General features: G+C 45.8%; 1 protein-coding gene across 4 annotated transcripts in view; it reads left to right on the top strand.

Moving 5' to 3' along the window:
- Positions 1 to 1,607, top strand: part of LOC142572091 (arylsulfatase B-like) — a 32,426-nt gene extending 30,819 nt beyond the window's left edge. For all 4 annotated transcript variants that reach the window (XM_075680943.1, XM_075680942.1, XM_075680941.1 and 1 more), the window contains exon 10: positions 483 to 1,607. In XM_075680943.1, coding sequence (XP_075537058.1) covers positions 483 to 620 — 138 coding nt within the window. In that variant the 3' untranslated portion in view covers positions 621 to 1,607. The remainder of the gene's footprint in view (positions 1 to 482) is intronic.
- The last annotated feature ends 14,784 nt before the right edge of the window (positions 1,608 to 16,391 follow it).

Below are 16,391 nucleotides of genomic sequence, written 5' to 3'. Positions count from 1 at the left end.
CCAGACTACTACTGCCATAAATAAATTGCGTCAGTGAGAAAGCAGTGTAAAGATGCAAGGCGAAGAGCAATATCAGACCAGTGGTTCGTGTTAATGCTACTGGACCTGTTATGTCGTATAATTTGAGTAGAAAGCAGTAAAGCACATTCCATAGCGCTCAAATGGCTATTCTAGCACATCAAACGTGTTATTAAAGCACCAGGTTGAATGGTACAAAAATTACAAACAGTGATAAGGTGCTTGAGAAGGAGTGGCAAGTTATCCCTGTTGGTAACTTCTATACCATAGTGGGATACTCCATCTGTCGGCCCTTTCCTGATTTCAGCTTAACGGGTGTCACTTGTGACGGTAGGATTTGGTATTAAAGATGACGAACAAGGCTTGTCGTGATGGGCAGCCGGTTATATAATGGCTGCGACGCCACGGTTGTGTCTGCGTATTTGAGCAGATGCAAGCAATACATTTTTGTACGTTTTAACCAGGTTGTGCAATTCCTAAGGACGCGCATCGCCGCCTACCAAGCCGAGGCAATGCCAGTGCAGTACGAGCCCAAGGATCCCGCTGGCTTTCCGGAGAACCACAATGGAACCTGGGCGCCATGGGTGCATACATCGTGCTGACAGCATCGAGTGCGTTGTCTTCGCAGGCAGCGAGAATTAGCGTAGACTGAAGCGTATCTCACGGCGTTCTAGTGTGCCCGGGACATTAATGGAAGAATTTCCGGACACAAAACACATTTCAAACAATTAACAAATAACACCTGTAAAAAACGCTTAGCTTTTGACAGACAGCGTTTGCTCCTAGAAGTTTGTCACAAAAACCCTGCGATGAAATCAGCCTTCCCTATGGTTCTGAGCCGATCTCTAAAATATACGTGAACAAATCGTGAAAAACACGTTCCTTTTGAAATGCGAAAATTCGTACAACTTGTATATAGTGGCACTCGCGCTACACCTACGTGATGTTATACGTAATATCTTAACACTGGTGTTTACCTCTGTTTGTACAATCATAGGGTGAGTATACGATGCCGACAATTGTGGTATATGAAAGAAAACATATCTTTTTGCGGAAACTGCTCATAAAGAAGGCAAGAATAAACGATGATTAAATCAATCTTTGCAGCGTTCGCATGTGTTCCACCTCGCCCAGCGCAACCAGCAAAGGCGGCAGCACTGTGACAGGGAACAGAGAGAGAGAGAGAGAGAGGAACGTTTATTATACGAAACAGTGTCCCAGGCGAGCCCCGCTATCACCGTAAGGTAAGAAGGCTCCTTAGTCCAGGAACCCTCTGGGTTAGACTCCCCTCTTGGCCCTGGCGACGACTTGTCGTTGGTCTTCCAGGTCCTCAAGAGTGAGCTGGGCCTCCCACGTTTCGAATAAGTGGTTTGCTTCTTGTGCTCATTTTGCGTCCGTTTCTTGTTGCATTTCGCTGCCTTCTTGCCTGGGGCATTTCAGGACACAAAATTTATTTTTGAGTAACGATTACTATATTCTACACAAGGGTATTTTTCTGGGTGAATATTCAACCCATGTGGAACACCATTATGTTTGTCGTTGGTGTCAAGTTGTTATCCTTGTGGAATAAAAATACTTATGCTGTTGAATGTAACGCTTACTGATGCAGTGTGTACCAGGAACAGCTCCATAGAAGACAAAGAGACGGGAATTAATTCTGGGGGATCTTCGAGCACGTTCCAAACTGCACTGTTGCGCCTCTGACAAAACATGCGCCACCCTTTGCCTATCGGCATTTCAAATAGCATGAAAGGGCGCGCATGAGCACTGCTATATCTCCACATCACGTGCTTACTTCGTCAGAGGTAGCGAGAATGCGATTTAGCTAACTTTGCAGGAACTTCAAAATTTTGCCCCGCTTTCTAATTTACTGATCTGCAGGTATGTGTTTGCGGCATTTCTTTTCATTCTGTGCATATGTGTGGGATCGAGTAGGTGTTACGCGTTAGAGCCAGAACCTTTCATGATGTAGAACACCTCCCTAATTTCACTTTTGACGGCATGCGCCGGACGCACTCCCCTTGCGCGTGATGCTTGGCGCTGTAAAAGCAGGTCAATGCAATGTCTTTTGAAATACTAAATATGTCGTCCCGTGCTTGTACCGCAACAAAGCAGGCGAACGTCAGCCCAGTGTGGGATGTTATTACGACAACTTTTAAGTGACAAGCAGCTGAACACGACGTTCTTGCGACAAGTGACGCGACGACTGGGGAGCGACGTTCTACTCAAGGTATGCGGCAACCACATGGCGGCGACATCGCGAAAAGAAGTTACGATAAATTTTCAGTACTACTCGATCAATAGAATCGTGTTCCCTTAATAATAAAGTGCAAACCTGCCACTGTGGAAACGTTTTAACCAGTGTGCTTCATCTGGGGCGGCTGGCAGGAACCTATAAATAAATAAAATCACCGTCCACGCAGTCCATCTAGATGGGTAGCGTGCGAAGCTGAAACGTGCGGCCCCGGTGTTTATCACTTGGTTAATCCAGGTGCTTCATTAAACGACGGCATGCTAGGCTGCCCGATCCTCGATACGCAGTTGCTGCTTACGCTTGGCTGCACGAGCCTGTCCTTGTGCCCGGGCTGCAGCATCGGCATGGCGTAGACGAGCTTGTACCCGGTTCTGCTCGCGGCGTTGCTGATCGAAAGCTGCCTGCTCCTATGGAGTACGTAGGTCACGTGGGCTACCGATTCCGGAGCCAGAGAGAAATTGCGGCGCACGCGCTCGGCTACGACGGAGAGCAACGACGCCACTACTGGCTCAGCTAATCCAACACCACCTACATAACACAAGACCTTTTCCCTCCGATCCATGACGTCATGTTACCTGGCCCGACTGCCACAGAATCTAATGGGGAAGCTCCCGAGTACGCAACAGTGATTTTGACGTCACCGCTTTAATCAGGCCAGCCTTGTCAATGGAAATTTTGGTCGAGGTACTGTGACGTCATGGATCGGAATAAACAAACCTTGGGCTATCTAGTTGGTGTTGGCTAATCGCGCGCTTCTCTTTCTCTCTTTCTTTTCCTCGCGCATGCGCATGGGGTTGCGACGGAGGGGTTCTTGGCGTTCACGCGACCGACGGACGGACGACTCGGCTAGCCATAGAGAGCTTCACTGTAAAAATAATTACACTACTTTACTGCCGTGTTAAAAGTGTTCCTTAAAAGGCTCTATCTTCGTACCTCTCTTGCAGGCAGAGGGAGACTCCATGTTGTAGTAGAGAAAGATAATTGCGCGTGTATTAATAAAATACCCTTTTACGATACCAAAAAACATGCTTAGTCAGCCAGAGAAGGTGCAAAAAGAAAATACAGGTGGCAATGAAGCATTCAATTTAGCCCACCACCTCGCCGTAACATTCTGGACATTGATTTCTTCGGCTAGGGCCTAGTTTATTCTTTATCTGTAAAAATGGAGCGCACATTATGCTCGAAAGGAACCAAGGACTGAAAATGGCAAGTTTCGGGGACTTTTACTGAGCTAAGGTAATCGAATTACGGCAGAATACTTTCCAATCCATGACGTCACGCTACCATACCGGTATTTGATGATGGCACAAAATTTTTAAAAAATTTGACCTTCATTTTCGCTTAACATATTCAACCTAATAGCACGAAACTGACGACAATAGAGTTTTCAAAGGATAGTTTGTCCGTCTAAACTGAGTTATTGTTTCTGCTTAGCGTCACTTCGAGAGGAAGCTTTAGCTCGGGCGCAACTCCGATGGCGTCTATTCAAATACATGTAAGATGCCGAAACGCTTTGATGCGACGACCACTAGACCACTTTGAATGAATTACGTTGCATTTGCCAAAGTTAAATTTTAAAATCTGCCGTTTGCAGAATTTTGATTTAGTGCCAAGAATTTTTACAATATTGTCAAAACCGGTAAGTTTAAAGAAAAAATAGAAACACGAACTTTACAGATCTGTGACTCAGCGCCATAAAAAAGATCGCAGTTCTGTACACAGCATCCAGTAGAGCATCTGACGCGAACAACTTTGATTTGTAAGTTTACAGCTGACATGAAATTGTTACAATGCTTACATGGGTCTTGTAAAGGTCCTACACGCTATGTAGTGGGATATTTGAGGACTCTCTATTATATTAATTTTGTCCGCTTTCGATGTGCTATTAGGTGCACTTTACACAACCTTGACGTTCTTCAGTTGGCTTCACACTTCAGTTATTTCCTATTGGTGGGGCTGTATTATTTACACATTTACACGCAGCAGACGCAAAATTTCAGAAAAGGGCTATTTCTGTGCAAACACAGCATGCAATGAAGCTGCTTTTATGTTTAATCTCTTCTGAAAGGCGTTTTTTTTTAATTTTTTGCAGAGTTATGTAGTTTAGGCTGCCAAATATTTCCCGCATTCCTCAAAGGCTAGTTCTGTTACCGGACGGCTGACGAGTGCTTGATGGCACATTATCCTTGAACACTGCTTCATTGCACAGTTTTAATACAAAGCGTCTTTCAAAGCTCGGAGACCTTTTAAAATGAAGACAAACTTGATAGGTAACATGAGTGTTACGTACGCTTACTGAAGTGTCGTCCATACTCCGTCTGACGCCATGACTACAAGTAAAAGCAGGGATTATTTCAGACACATCTGGTCGTCGTCTTCCTCAGTCAGAGGGCTAATGAATGCCCGCTCCATGCCGATACGCGTATGCTCAGTTCTGCAGTAGGCGCAATACGGTAGTTACGCCAGTAGAATGAGAGCGAATCAATTCTCATTTCACGAAGTCAACTTTCGAAACACTACGCTGTACTGTGGACCGTCAACAGGATGCACGAAGGTGGTTATAGAACTCATAATAGTTTCCAGAATAAAGGTTGAATTAGCGCTTCGTGAAAATTTTATAATTAATGAAGTCAGCGAGGCGTTTAGATAGCATGAAGAAGTGTAGCCCTTTACTCAGTCTTCCCAATTCTTCTTGATTGAGTGATACGACCGCTCCGGTTGCGTTACCGACAACTGAGACTAGTGGCCGATGCCTCAGGTTCTTGAACATGGATTGGACGCAAATGGATGGAGAAACGCTATCAATGAAGATAAATGATAAGATGGCCTGATAAGCTATAGAAACTAAAGCTACTGTAGTTATTTCATGCAAGACATGGATACCAAGGATCTCTTTGATCAGCTATAGTTATGTAGTAGAATCAAATAGCCCGACGACGGTGACTACAATGGTGCCAGTACAAGAAAGAAGCCGTTGTGTACTAATCTCACAAATTTAAAGGCGTCTTGAATTATTATGAGATCATCTGAAGAGAATAGCAATTAACGTTTTCATCGGAGCAGACGTATCGCATTGTGGAGAAAGGTCTGGCATTAGAATATTTTGTCTTGCCCTCTACTTACACTTTGCACTATGGTTGCCTGATTCTTTGCATGTTCTTCTGGTTGAGTTTATAGCAGTAATCCTAGCACTACGGAAGTTATACTCTCCAACTGCATTAGCTGATATTGTTACCGACTGAGTCTCTGTGTGCTCTTCGCTTCTCGCGTCTCTTTCACTAGTTAATTTCTGCCAATATGCAATGCGCTGATTTAAATTTTTTTTAAACGAAACTGCGGATTCTCTGGCAAAGATGTTGCTTGGCGGCCTAATTCTTCCTGTTCAACCACTCAAAACGCACATCACAGCGCCTTAATTTCGCATGTGTTCATTTAAGAAATTATTATCTGACACGCTACTCACTGTTTCTCCAGGTCATAAGCACTTGACATTTTCATGGCGTAGCGAATCCTGCAGCACCAGAATGCTGGAGGTTTCTCCCAGAAAATTACGTTAACACATTACCGCCCTTAACTTTTGCGTACGCAGGTCAGGTTTGGCGTTCTCCCTTTGTGATGTTTGCCAGATAAGAAAGAAACAAATCATCACTACTTTTTATCTTGTCGCCGCTTTGCGAGTGGAAGGAAAAGTAATATAAACTACCGATTTGGAGGATTGTCCTAGACTTTAAAGAACCAGTTATTCTTTCGCTTCAGCCTTCTACTCTGCGATTCAGCCAGAGGGATGTTTGCTCTGCTGCCCAGAAATTTCTGACGGAGTCCAACCAAGTGCCTTGTTGAACTTGTATCTGTTCCTTTTTTTCTCTTGTGCTTTTCAATTATTGATTGTTGATCCCTAATAATTGCTTTTATTTTAACAATGTATTTTCACTTTTCAATGGCACTTCCAAGTACTCCTTAATATTTACTTCGGATTATAACTTTAAATAATCCACCAATCTAATGGCCAATCGCTCATAGTGCGTGTGAGCCCCCTAATCGATGTGCAATAAAAACTCAAAAGATAGGGGGACCACAATGTTTCTAACTAAATCTTTATTTGTTCACGGTGAAGTTGGCACATGTCGGAGCAGCTGGAGTTCCAAGTCAATCAAGGTACACCCATCCGCGATATCACGATACCATTCATTTTTTTATGTTCTACTATCGACAACATTGCATCGCTGTTCTTGCAGTGAATTGTGTGATTGTGTTTCTGAATAAAAATCCCGCAACGAGCACAGCTTTTCCGTTTAGGAAGAAAACCCAATTAAAAAGAAAGCGGGAAGGTTGACGACTCATACGTTTGCAGATGGCATGATTGAAAACTACCGAATCAAAGCCTTTACGCTCGTCGTTATACAACTACAGTTAGGTTGCAAGCTTGTTGAAAATGAAGTTAGTCAAAGTAGAGCTAGCAAACACGTACGAAAAAATGCACAAAATAGTGAATGGCGTCATTACAGGTATGCGTCGATCTTTATGCAATATTTGCAATATGCTTTCTGGCATGCTTTGGTAATTACCTGGTGACCTTTGTTGCGTGACAGTTCGAGATACAATTTCATCTTGACGCTAGGTGCCAGCTGCGCTACTACATAGCCCACGTTTTTAAATGAAGGATGCGTGTAATTACGTTCTTAATACGACGCAGTCTCGTTGTACAAAAAACAGACTTGTGACGCTGCATTTGGTTAGTCCGGTGGCAGATTATTAACTGCATGACGGGCTGTGTGTGGCCTAAGGCCATTGCTAAAGCCAGCTTAAGGCTTATGATTCAAGACGCATCTGAGGCTAAGGAAGTACGCATAATGCGACCGCCAGAGATCATATACTAGCGATGTCTACCGCTAACGCTGAAAAAAAAAAGATGAGTAACGCAAGAAAGAGGGGCTGGCAAACTGAGAACAACGCATTTGCATAGCGCAATGTTAAACGTCAGAAATTCATGCCGTTCCCGATGTGTTCCCTCAAAGACTCATGACGCAGTGGCACCTGTTTTACAATCAGCACAATCCTATTTTTGTCTTCCCGGTGCTACTAATAATTTGAATATTAGCCCTATAATATGAACCCTAATATGGAGCACAATTTCTCAATAAGTACCCCTTGCTTAACTGTACTTATCATTTTCCCAACATCTATAGCTTTCAGTAAAAACCACAGAATTTACACATTCGTGGAATATTGTAGTGCTGCGTGCAAAACAGTTCTCCGAAAAAGAATCCTTGGAAAATTTTAGCAGATGTAGAAGCTGAATATTGTAATAAGTCAGCGCGCTTTTGGCATGTTCTGTGGAGAAAATATACGCTCAGCATTGGCCAAGCCATTGGCCACTGGAAATTATTAAGATCGGATGTTTTACATCATGGTGCTTCAGCAGAAGGAGGACCTGCACTTGATGCGAATGTGCTAGCGCAATATTCAGACAGCCCTGGCGTAAGCTTTATATGTGCTGTAGAGAGCAAAAAATGCGATAGGTTTTTCGCAGTTAACACTCATTCACCCGAAGTTTGTGTGTATAAATGTCTTCCGACGAATACAGATGTTACTTTTGTCTCTAGAGACAGGAACTCAGTTATGCGGCGCTGTTGTTAGGCACTTGTGCTTTCTTTTTCTGTTGCCCATGTCGGATAACCACATAAAGGCTGAAGAAAAAATGAACATGCCAACTAGAAGACATTCTGTCATGTAAGGCTGGTTTGGTTTGACTTGACTTAATTCGCAGCAAAAGGTACAATGAGCTATGGAACCCTTCAGCGTACAGAAGAAACATCGAACATCTCACACACTTCCATAACCTAGGTAGAGTTTCCTACAATTCAATATTCAAATGGCCTACATTTTCTTGTAGTAAAGGCCTCGTCGAAATTTGTTTCTCCTGACGTCATCACAAGTTCTACACCTGCAGCTTTACAGTCATCACTTTCTAAAACATTTTTTGTAATTATCATGTGAACTATGGCTATACCGTGCGTCTTAAGCAAAATGGCATCCAGTGACAGGGAGAACGGAGCTTAAGCTTGGCGCACGCCGCTTACCCTGTGTCCCAGCGAACGCAATTCACCCATACAAACATAGTTATGCATTACAATGCTGTACAAGAACTGAAACTTGAACGAGTTTGAATGTCTGCATTATTGACTTTTTATAGCGCAACAAACGCGGCGACAGAATAGACAACGACTGCACAAGCGCTAACTTGAAACTAAATTTATTTCCAATGAAAAGCACCTTTCGTAACCACCAGAAATCAAATCATCGCTCAAGCGCGTAAAGAATACCAAACATCCAAGCCCTCAGAAAAAAAAAAACCATAACGTCACAGCAACAACGCACCGAGCACGGCTCATGCACCTTGAACAGTTAACGTAGACAGTATCAAATTGCTATTACAGACGACACTTGTCGATTAATTTCATTTCACTGCTTAGTAGGGTTACCGATGTGTAGCTAACGCACTAGGGGCCATATTTTTTTATAGTAGACAGCCACAAGTATTTCATGAGTTAATCTGTCTCGGCATTTGAAGACGACTGAGGTGTCCTGCAAGAGAATTCACACCCGCATTTGCGGCAATGAAGAGGAAGGTGCTAACAGGGCGCCATTTTGAGAACGGCTCGTGCTATCAAGACATTGGCATTACGTGTATGTGCACGCGGTACAGACTAGAAACGACGTTACGATCGGGAAGGAAATTATTTATTATAGAAAAAATCTTACCGCCCATCATGTGGCACAAAACCCACATCATCATGTGGGTTTTGTGCCTCTGTAAACATAGCGTGATATGTGTCTTGTTCTTCCTGTGCGCCCATGTACTAGTTGCGCTATTCTGAAAGCCTTCATGATCACGTACCAACAAGCCCAAACCTCAACACTGAGCTCTTCCTTCATTAGACAGTCTTGTGCACCCAGTGTTTTACGAGCAGAAAAACTATCAACCAAAGTTCCCCGCAGCACTTAGAGTTCGGAAGACCTTTTCTTTGACGCTAAGGTCAAGGTTGGCCGTGTACGACTTTTTTTGCTGCAACAGATTGGGGACACCCGACCTGCAGAAGTAGAATTTTTGTTCCTGGGGCAATTTATGTTTCTGATCGTCCTTCTCGCCTACAAGAATGTGTCGTTCGGATTCCCCGCACTATGTTATGTACAATGCCAGCTCACTGACGGACACAATGCTATTACGCTTGGTCACGCTCAACTTAAGGGTGACGCGTAGTTTCTGTTCTCGCTCGTCGGTGCTGCTGTGGGCCTCGTATGCTAAAACCAACGATACCTGTTTTATCTCGGTGTTAGCCATCCTCTCGTATTTGGTCTGACGCATTGTTTTTAAGCTGCTTTGCATAGGCGACTTCATTATGATTTTGGTAACGCTGACCTCGACCCATAAATGGAAAGCGCTTGCCGAGAATGTGATCCGGGACGCGGCGTTCCTGTTAGCGGCACTTGTGGTCATGCCTTTACCCCGGTAAAAGCAGCAACCTAGGTACATTGCCACATGATGGGCAATCTACGCCTGATGGTTTATGAACATCTTATCACTGTCTGTTACACAATACGTCCACCACTCTAACACTGCAGAAGAGTTGGAGGGCGCCGCGACTCGGATAGCATTACTCAATGCGATTGGGAAAGAAGGACATCTTGGAAGACACCTCTCTGCACCCTAGATCTGTGTTTAGAAAGCTGAACGCTGCGTACAGTCACCACGCCGACGAATGCCTGGTCACACCGAGTTAAGTAGAATTGAGCCTGACAGCTGAAAGGCGGAAAGAATGTCAGACTTCACGCTACAATCGCGATGCGCCGTCGAGAGGCTTTGTCGGATTGTACGAGCTTATCGCGAGGACTTAACAATGCATCTGGAGGGAATTCCTGTTCGGTGAGAGATTTTTCTGCTACCAGATCTGAGGGGATTTTATTTGCCATCACGAGGCTCCTCCGGGGATAATAACAAGTTCACGCAACGTGTAGGACTTCCGACACCACGCGAATGTTCCACTGAGCTATTAGATTTCAAGAAGCACTATTGCATCTTGCAAACGTTCGCCTTGGACGTATTCGTTGTTTAATGCATCTACGGCGTCATCGGAAATATCGATTGACTTATACGTTGGTAAGGTACACGCCGCATTTCTCATCGAGGCTTATAATAAATAGGTGTAAGGATATCAGCATTCCCAGTTATAACCTTGCGCCAAACTACACGAACTGAAGCAGAAACTTCAAGTCCCAGTTGCGTGAGAAATAATGTTCGCAACAAATGTTAATCGTCGTAGAAATGCTGAAATTTGGGCTGTATTAAAAAAACGCAAATCAAAACAAAAAGTCCTTAAGAGGAAATATCAGTTCACACCGAGACCCCAGGGTACATTTTTGAATGTCTGTATTCTGTGAAGAGACGCATTAGTGGCAGAGAAAATTGCAGTTCAAGTGTACTAGACTACAGCATCACGAGAACCTGTACGTTCTGAGTTTAAAGGTTGCAAGGGAACAATCCTATATATATATATATATATATATATATTTACCACGGAGTCGCAACGCCTAGCACTTCGCCGAAGCCGCCGTCTGGCCGGTCTTGCCGGTCTCTGGTCGAAGACCTTCCTAATGGCTCAGGAAGGATGGGGACAAATGCCAGCTCTAGTTGTACGTTCTCAAAGATCAACGCCGGTTGGACCTTTGCAGCACTACATGGAACCACGCTCGTTTGCGGAAAAAGCGGGCGAAAATGTCGACGAGTGGCTGACGCTCTACGCAACGGTGAGTCGCTAGAACCGTTGTGACTCTGTCACTAAGCTTGAATATGTCGCAACGTTTCTGAGTGAGACAGCACTGATGTCGTACGAAAACCATGGACTTCCTAACAACGTGGGAGCGCTTCGCTTAGGAAATTAAAAAGTGTTTTGGCGACTGACGAAATGTTTAGCTCAAAAAGTTCAACCTCCTGGAGAAACGGGCACTAGACCATAGAAGAGCTGCGCAAGCTGTGCAAAATAGCGAATTCACAGATGTCTCAGAAAGGCCGAGTCAGGCATCTCCCCAAAGGAATTGCAGAAAATGTCTACAATTTCCTTATAAGCAGGGAACACGTTGATTCCCCCTCAGATGTCGTACGTCACTGCCATACATTCGAGACCTTGATAACGCGTCGCATTGCGCGAAAATTTGGATGCCTGGCGAAAATGACAACCGTTACCAGCGTCAATGCCAGCGTGCAGACGGGTTGTCTGCCGATCTCTCGTCTACTATACGGCATATAATGCCTGAAGAACTGCTGCGACACCAGGTATTTCCGTGCAACATCATGCAACAACCTGATGCTTATTCCACGCAACACATGGCGCCTGCAGCATCCTGCGCTTTGTGGCAACCGGCGGTATTTGTCACTGACACCAACCCCACAGGAGCGCCATGGTAACCGTCGGTATGTGTTACAGGCATCAACCAGAGAGGAGCTCCATGGCCAGATAAGCACACATTTACGCCCGAACATCCACTTGGAGATCACCTTCGCCTCGGCAGGTTTGCACACAGACCGACCGTTCCTCCTGTGCAGCAGGCTCAGCCACTTCACTCTGCTACACGACCCCCCAGGTCTGAGCGCTCCGAGAGCAGTTCCTCGATCGTCGTTTAACTGTGTGATATAGCTGTGGCGACTGGAGTCACATTGCCAGGTACTGCAATCGCCGCCAACCACCGAGGTTCGACCGACCGACAATGTCTAGGCAGTACCGGGCTCCATATTCGCCCTCGCACACGTATCCAGAAAGCTTACTTCACCAGCACTCGGATCCGTTGCGGAACCATTCTCCAGCATCTGATCGCAGCTTGACACCACTCCTCGCGTAAGCTGGTCGCCGTCTCCGTGGCGTCGCTACCCGTCATCACCTCCGAAAATCTAGTCAGCGCGGCCATTGCAGGGGAGGTCGCTGGACAACCTTCGATGTCTACAGATACCTCCACCTATTTGTATGTTTAAGAATAAGGTGTCTGTACAAATTGACGGAGTCACATCAATGGCCTTAGTGTACACAGGGACAACCGTTTCATTGGTGAGACTTGCGTTTAAAAGCCTCCTAAGACGAAAAGTGATGTTTCGCTGGGACCGTGCCAATACGTTTCGCGGAGTGAGTGGGGAGTTGTTGCATCCTGTCGGGGTGTGCAATGTGGACGTTATATTGAGCGGCCAAATATTTAATGCAGAGTTTGCTGTTCTACCTCTTCTACGCATCACGTAACCTTGGGCCTTGATTATTTTAAACTGTGTGGTGTAACTGTCGACTGGAGAAAGAGAGAAATCAGTGTAGGTACGAACTTTTCTGCCGCATTTATGGAAGGCCCGCCATATCAGGAAAGGGTACTTTGTGTATCCAGCGATACAATTGTGCCTCCGTTATCCGCAACGTGTGTTTAAGTCGCCCGTTTCCCTACCAACGACGGAACGTTTGATGCTACTATGGAGCCCATTCATCTGAAGTGCATCAAGAGGAATGTGCTTATACCGTATTACACGCTGTCAGTTGTTCCGGAACACCCTAGCTTCAGTGGCGTAGCAACAGGGGGGGCCGGGGGGCCGTGGGCCCGGGGTGCACGGGGCCAGTAGGGGGGGGGGTGTCATATACGTCTGAAGGCACCCGAAAATTGTCGATATCCTCGCCTTCCCCGACTACACCCGGGGGGGGGGGAGGTGACAGAAGAGCTAAGGGCCCCGGGTGCCAGACCACCTAGCTACGCCACTGCCTAGCTTATAGACCGTAAACCGTTCCAGTGAACCTGCGATACTGCCATAGGATCTAAAGCTTGCCGCCTACCACGAGGATTAAATGTCGTCGCTCGCCATTCTTACAGACTCCCATGATTCTGCGGTGAACGCCATTTCGTTAATGCACGCCCTGCTGAGGACTCCCCCATTCTAACTATGGTGGACAATCCACTCAGCACTAACCAGCGTCATGAAGCGGCGAATATTCTGCTAAACCATGCCGGACTGTTTGACTTTTCGCCGCAAGTGGGGCCGCCATCGTTTGCTCCTTCTCGTATACAGCATCGCCTAGATACGGGATCTGCCCAACCTTTGCGACAGAAGCCGTACAGAGTCTCATCGCCGGAACGCAAGGTCGTCAATGGCAAAGTCGGTTAAATGATAAATAAGAATGTAACCCAAGAATCATGTAATGCCTTGGTAGCGCCAGTGACTCTGGTTAAAAAGAAAAAATGGTACATAATGATTTTGGGCTGACTACCACCGCCTCAACACCATTACTAAAAAATACGTCTGTCCTCTTCAGCGTATTGATGATGCTATTGACTGGCTTTCATCAGCCTCTTACTTTTCATCTGTTGACTTGAGGTCGAGGTACTGGCAGATTCCTGTGCACAAGGGAGATAAGGAAAAAAACAGAATTTGTAACACCAGATGAACTTCTTGAATTTAATGTGATGCCGTTCCGGCTCTGTAATGCACCTGTAACTTTCTAGTGCTTCATGGACAACATCCTGCGTGATTTGAAGTGGGAAGTATGCATGTGCTATCTAGACGATGTAGTGATTTTCGGGCGCACGATCAGTGAGCACAATGCACGTCTCTATCTTGTCCTAGACTGCTTGCGAAAAGCGGGTTTGTTGCTAAACTCTAAACAAAACTCATTTTGAAGAGCGCCAAACACTGGTTCAGGGCCATCTAGTGGATAAGGACAGCATAGGACCCAATCCAGCCAAGGCTGCTACTGTGAAAGCTTCCAAACAACCTCACCATATAAAAGAACTAAACAGTTTCCTGGGGCTTTGCTCATACCTACGCCAATCTATCCACGAATTTGCCAACATCGCGTATCTGCTGACATGCCCCTCCAGAAGGGCGTTCCCTATGAGTGAACCCCTGAATGTGAGACCAGTTTTTGTGAGCTGAAGTTTCTTATAACGTCCCATCCCATTCTCCGACACTTGGACCATGCGGCTCTCACACAAGTTCATACGGACACTAGCGGTAGTGGCATCGGCGGTGCCCTTATTCAGTGCATCGACACCAAATACGCCGTCGCCTCTGCGAGTAGCTCTTTAAGTAAGTCCCAGCGCAACTACATCGTCACAAAGCAAGAATGTCTTGCAGTGATTTTCGCAGTACAGCGCTTCCGTACATACCTGTACGGCCGCCCCCTCACCTTCTTGACAGACCATCACTGTTTCTGCTGGCTGGTTAGTCTCCGTGATTCGTCAGTACCTCTTGTGCGTTGGACACTTCGTTTACAGGAATACGACTTTGCTTTTTCTTCTAAAAGCGGCCGACTGCACGCCGACGCTGACTGCCTCTTGCGCATGCCGCTTCCAACGACGGACTGCGACGCGGACAACTTCGACCACTATATCGCATCATTGGAGCCAGGATTTCCTGACATAGATACCTTCAAGATCGAGCAACAAAAAAATACACAACTTTAGTGCCACTGCTAACTACTGCAAGGAAATCAGCACCATCCACTCGTTTCTGTGTTCGTGATGGGGTTCTGTACAAAAAAAAGTATTCTGTTACAGGCCCTCAATATCTTCTGGTGGTCCTGGAGAGTCTATGTGTCTCCATCTTGTGCGCTATGCATGACGATCCAACAACTGGTCATTTGGTATCTGCGCGAACGCTCTACCAGATTCAAGAAAGGTTCCACTGGCCTAAAATACGCCAGACGACCGATCAGTACGTGTCCAGCTGCAGCGAGCGTCAACATCACAATCGCCCGATGAGTACTCCTCCTCGTCGACTACATCCAATGCCGCCCCCCCAGCACTCCGTTTGAGCAAGTCGACATGAACCTTCTCGGCCCTTTCCCATAGCCATCTGATGGGAATCGCTGAATTGTAGTTTGTGCCGATCACTTGACACGCTACTGCGATACCATCGGCCACTGCAACCGCGTTGTGTATTCTTCTGCTCCGTCCATGTCATTCTCCGACGTGGTCCTGCCAGAGTTATCAGCGGTCGTGGGCGGCAGTTCAGTACAAGCATGGTCGAAGAGATGCTTCGTCTATGTGCTTCAAGTTTTCAACATTCCACCCCGTATCATCCACCAACAAAAGGCCTTACGGAACACACGAAATCAGGAACTCTTCCTACTCAGGAACTCTTCCTCTTCCTGATAGTAAGAGTTCACGAACTCTTACTATCATGCTGTCCATGTATGCCGTGTCAGATCATGAGAACTGCGACAGCGTGCTACCTTTCATTACCCACGCATTTAACAACTACCAGCACGAAATTACGGGCTACAGTCCTTTCTTTCGTCTTTATGCTCCTTTACCTCGTTATACGCTAGACCCTATTTTCCCGTTTTCGAGCCACGATAATCTTTGCGCGTTCGAGGCCGTCTCTTTTGCTGTAGAGGTCGGACTACTTGCTTCTTTGCGCTCTCTTGTTTCACAAGACCGCTCGAAGGCACGCTACCACCGCCGACGCCGGCACTTAATACATGACCCTGATGACTTAGTGTGACTAAGGAAACGCGGATTATGTGAAAAACTGCTGGCCCACTACGTTGGACTCTATGGTATTACTAACCGTATAAGCTAATTAACTTACCGCTCAGCAGGCCTCACATCAAATGGCCGACGGTCAGCAATGACTGAACTTCCGCATGCCGTCCATTTAAAGTCCTTTATTTCTCCACAGTCTTATTTCACTTGCCTGGGGACTTCGCCTGCGCAGAAGGGAATGTAATATATGGTGAAGAACAACGTCTCCAATGCTATTCACTGAATGCCTAGAAATAGTACGTAAGTGGTTAGACTGGGAATTATGAAGTGTGAGGATCATCGAGGATCATTCCGCCCGGCAAAAAAATTAATGCCAAGTCATTCTGGCGATATATGAAAGGCTACGGAACTGAACCAGCGGGCATCACCGAAATTGTCTTTAATAATGAGAAGTTTTTAGATGACATTGAGAAAGGTATTTGTCTAAATAATTACTTTCGATCTGTAGATTTGCCGAAACACCACTCTAGTCCTTCACCATGCACAAGTTCCGTTCCGACTAGGAAATTAGTGGAGCTATATGTGAATGGAATCAAAGCATTGCTAAACAAAA

The sequence above is a fragment of the Dermacentor variabilis genome, chromosome 2 (assembly GCF_050947875.1).
Source record: "Dermacentor variabilis isolate Ectoservices chromosome 2, ASM5094787v1, whole genome shotgun sequence".
In the NCBI taxonomy this organism is placed as follows: Eukaryota; Metazoa; Arthropoda; class Arachnida; order Ixodida; family Ixodidae; genus Dermacentor; species Dermacentor variabilis.
This window is presented reverse-complemented; position numbering and strand designations above follow the sequence as displayed.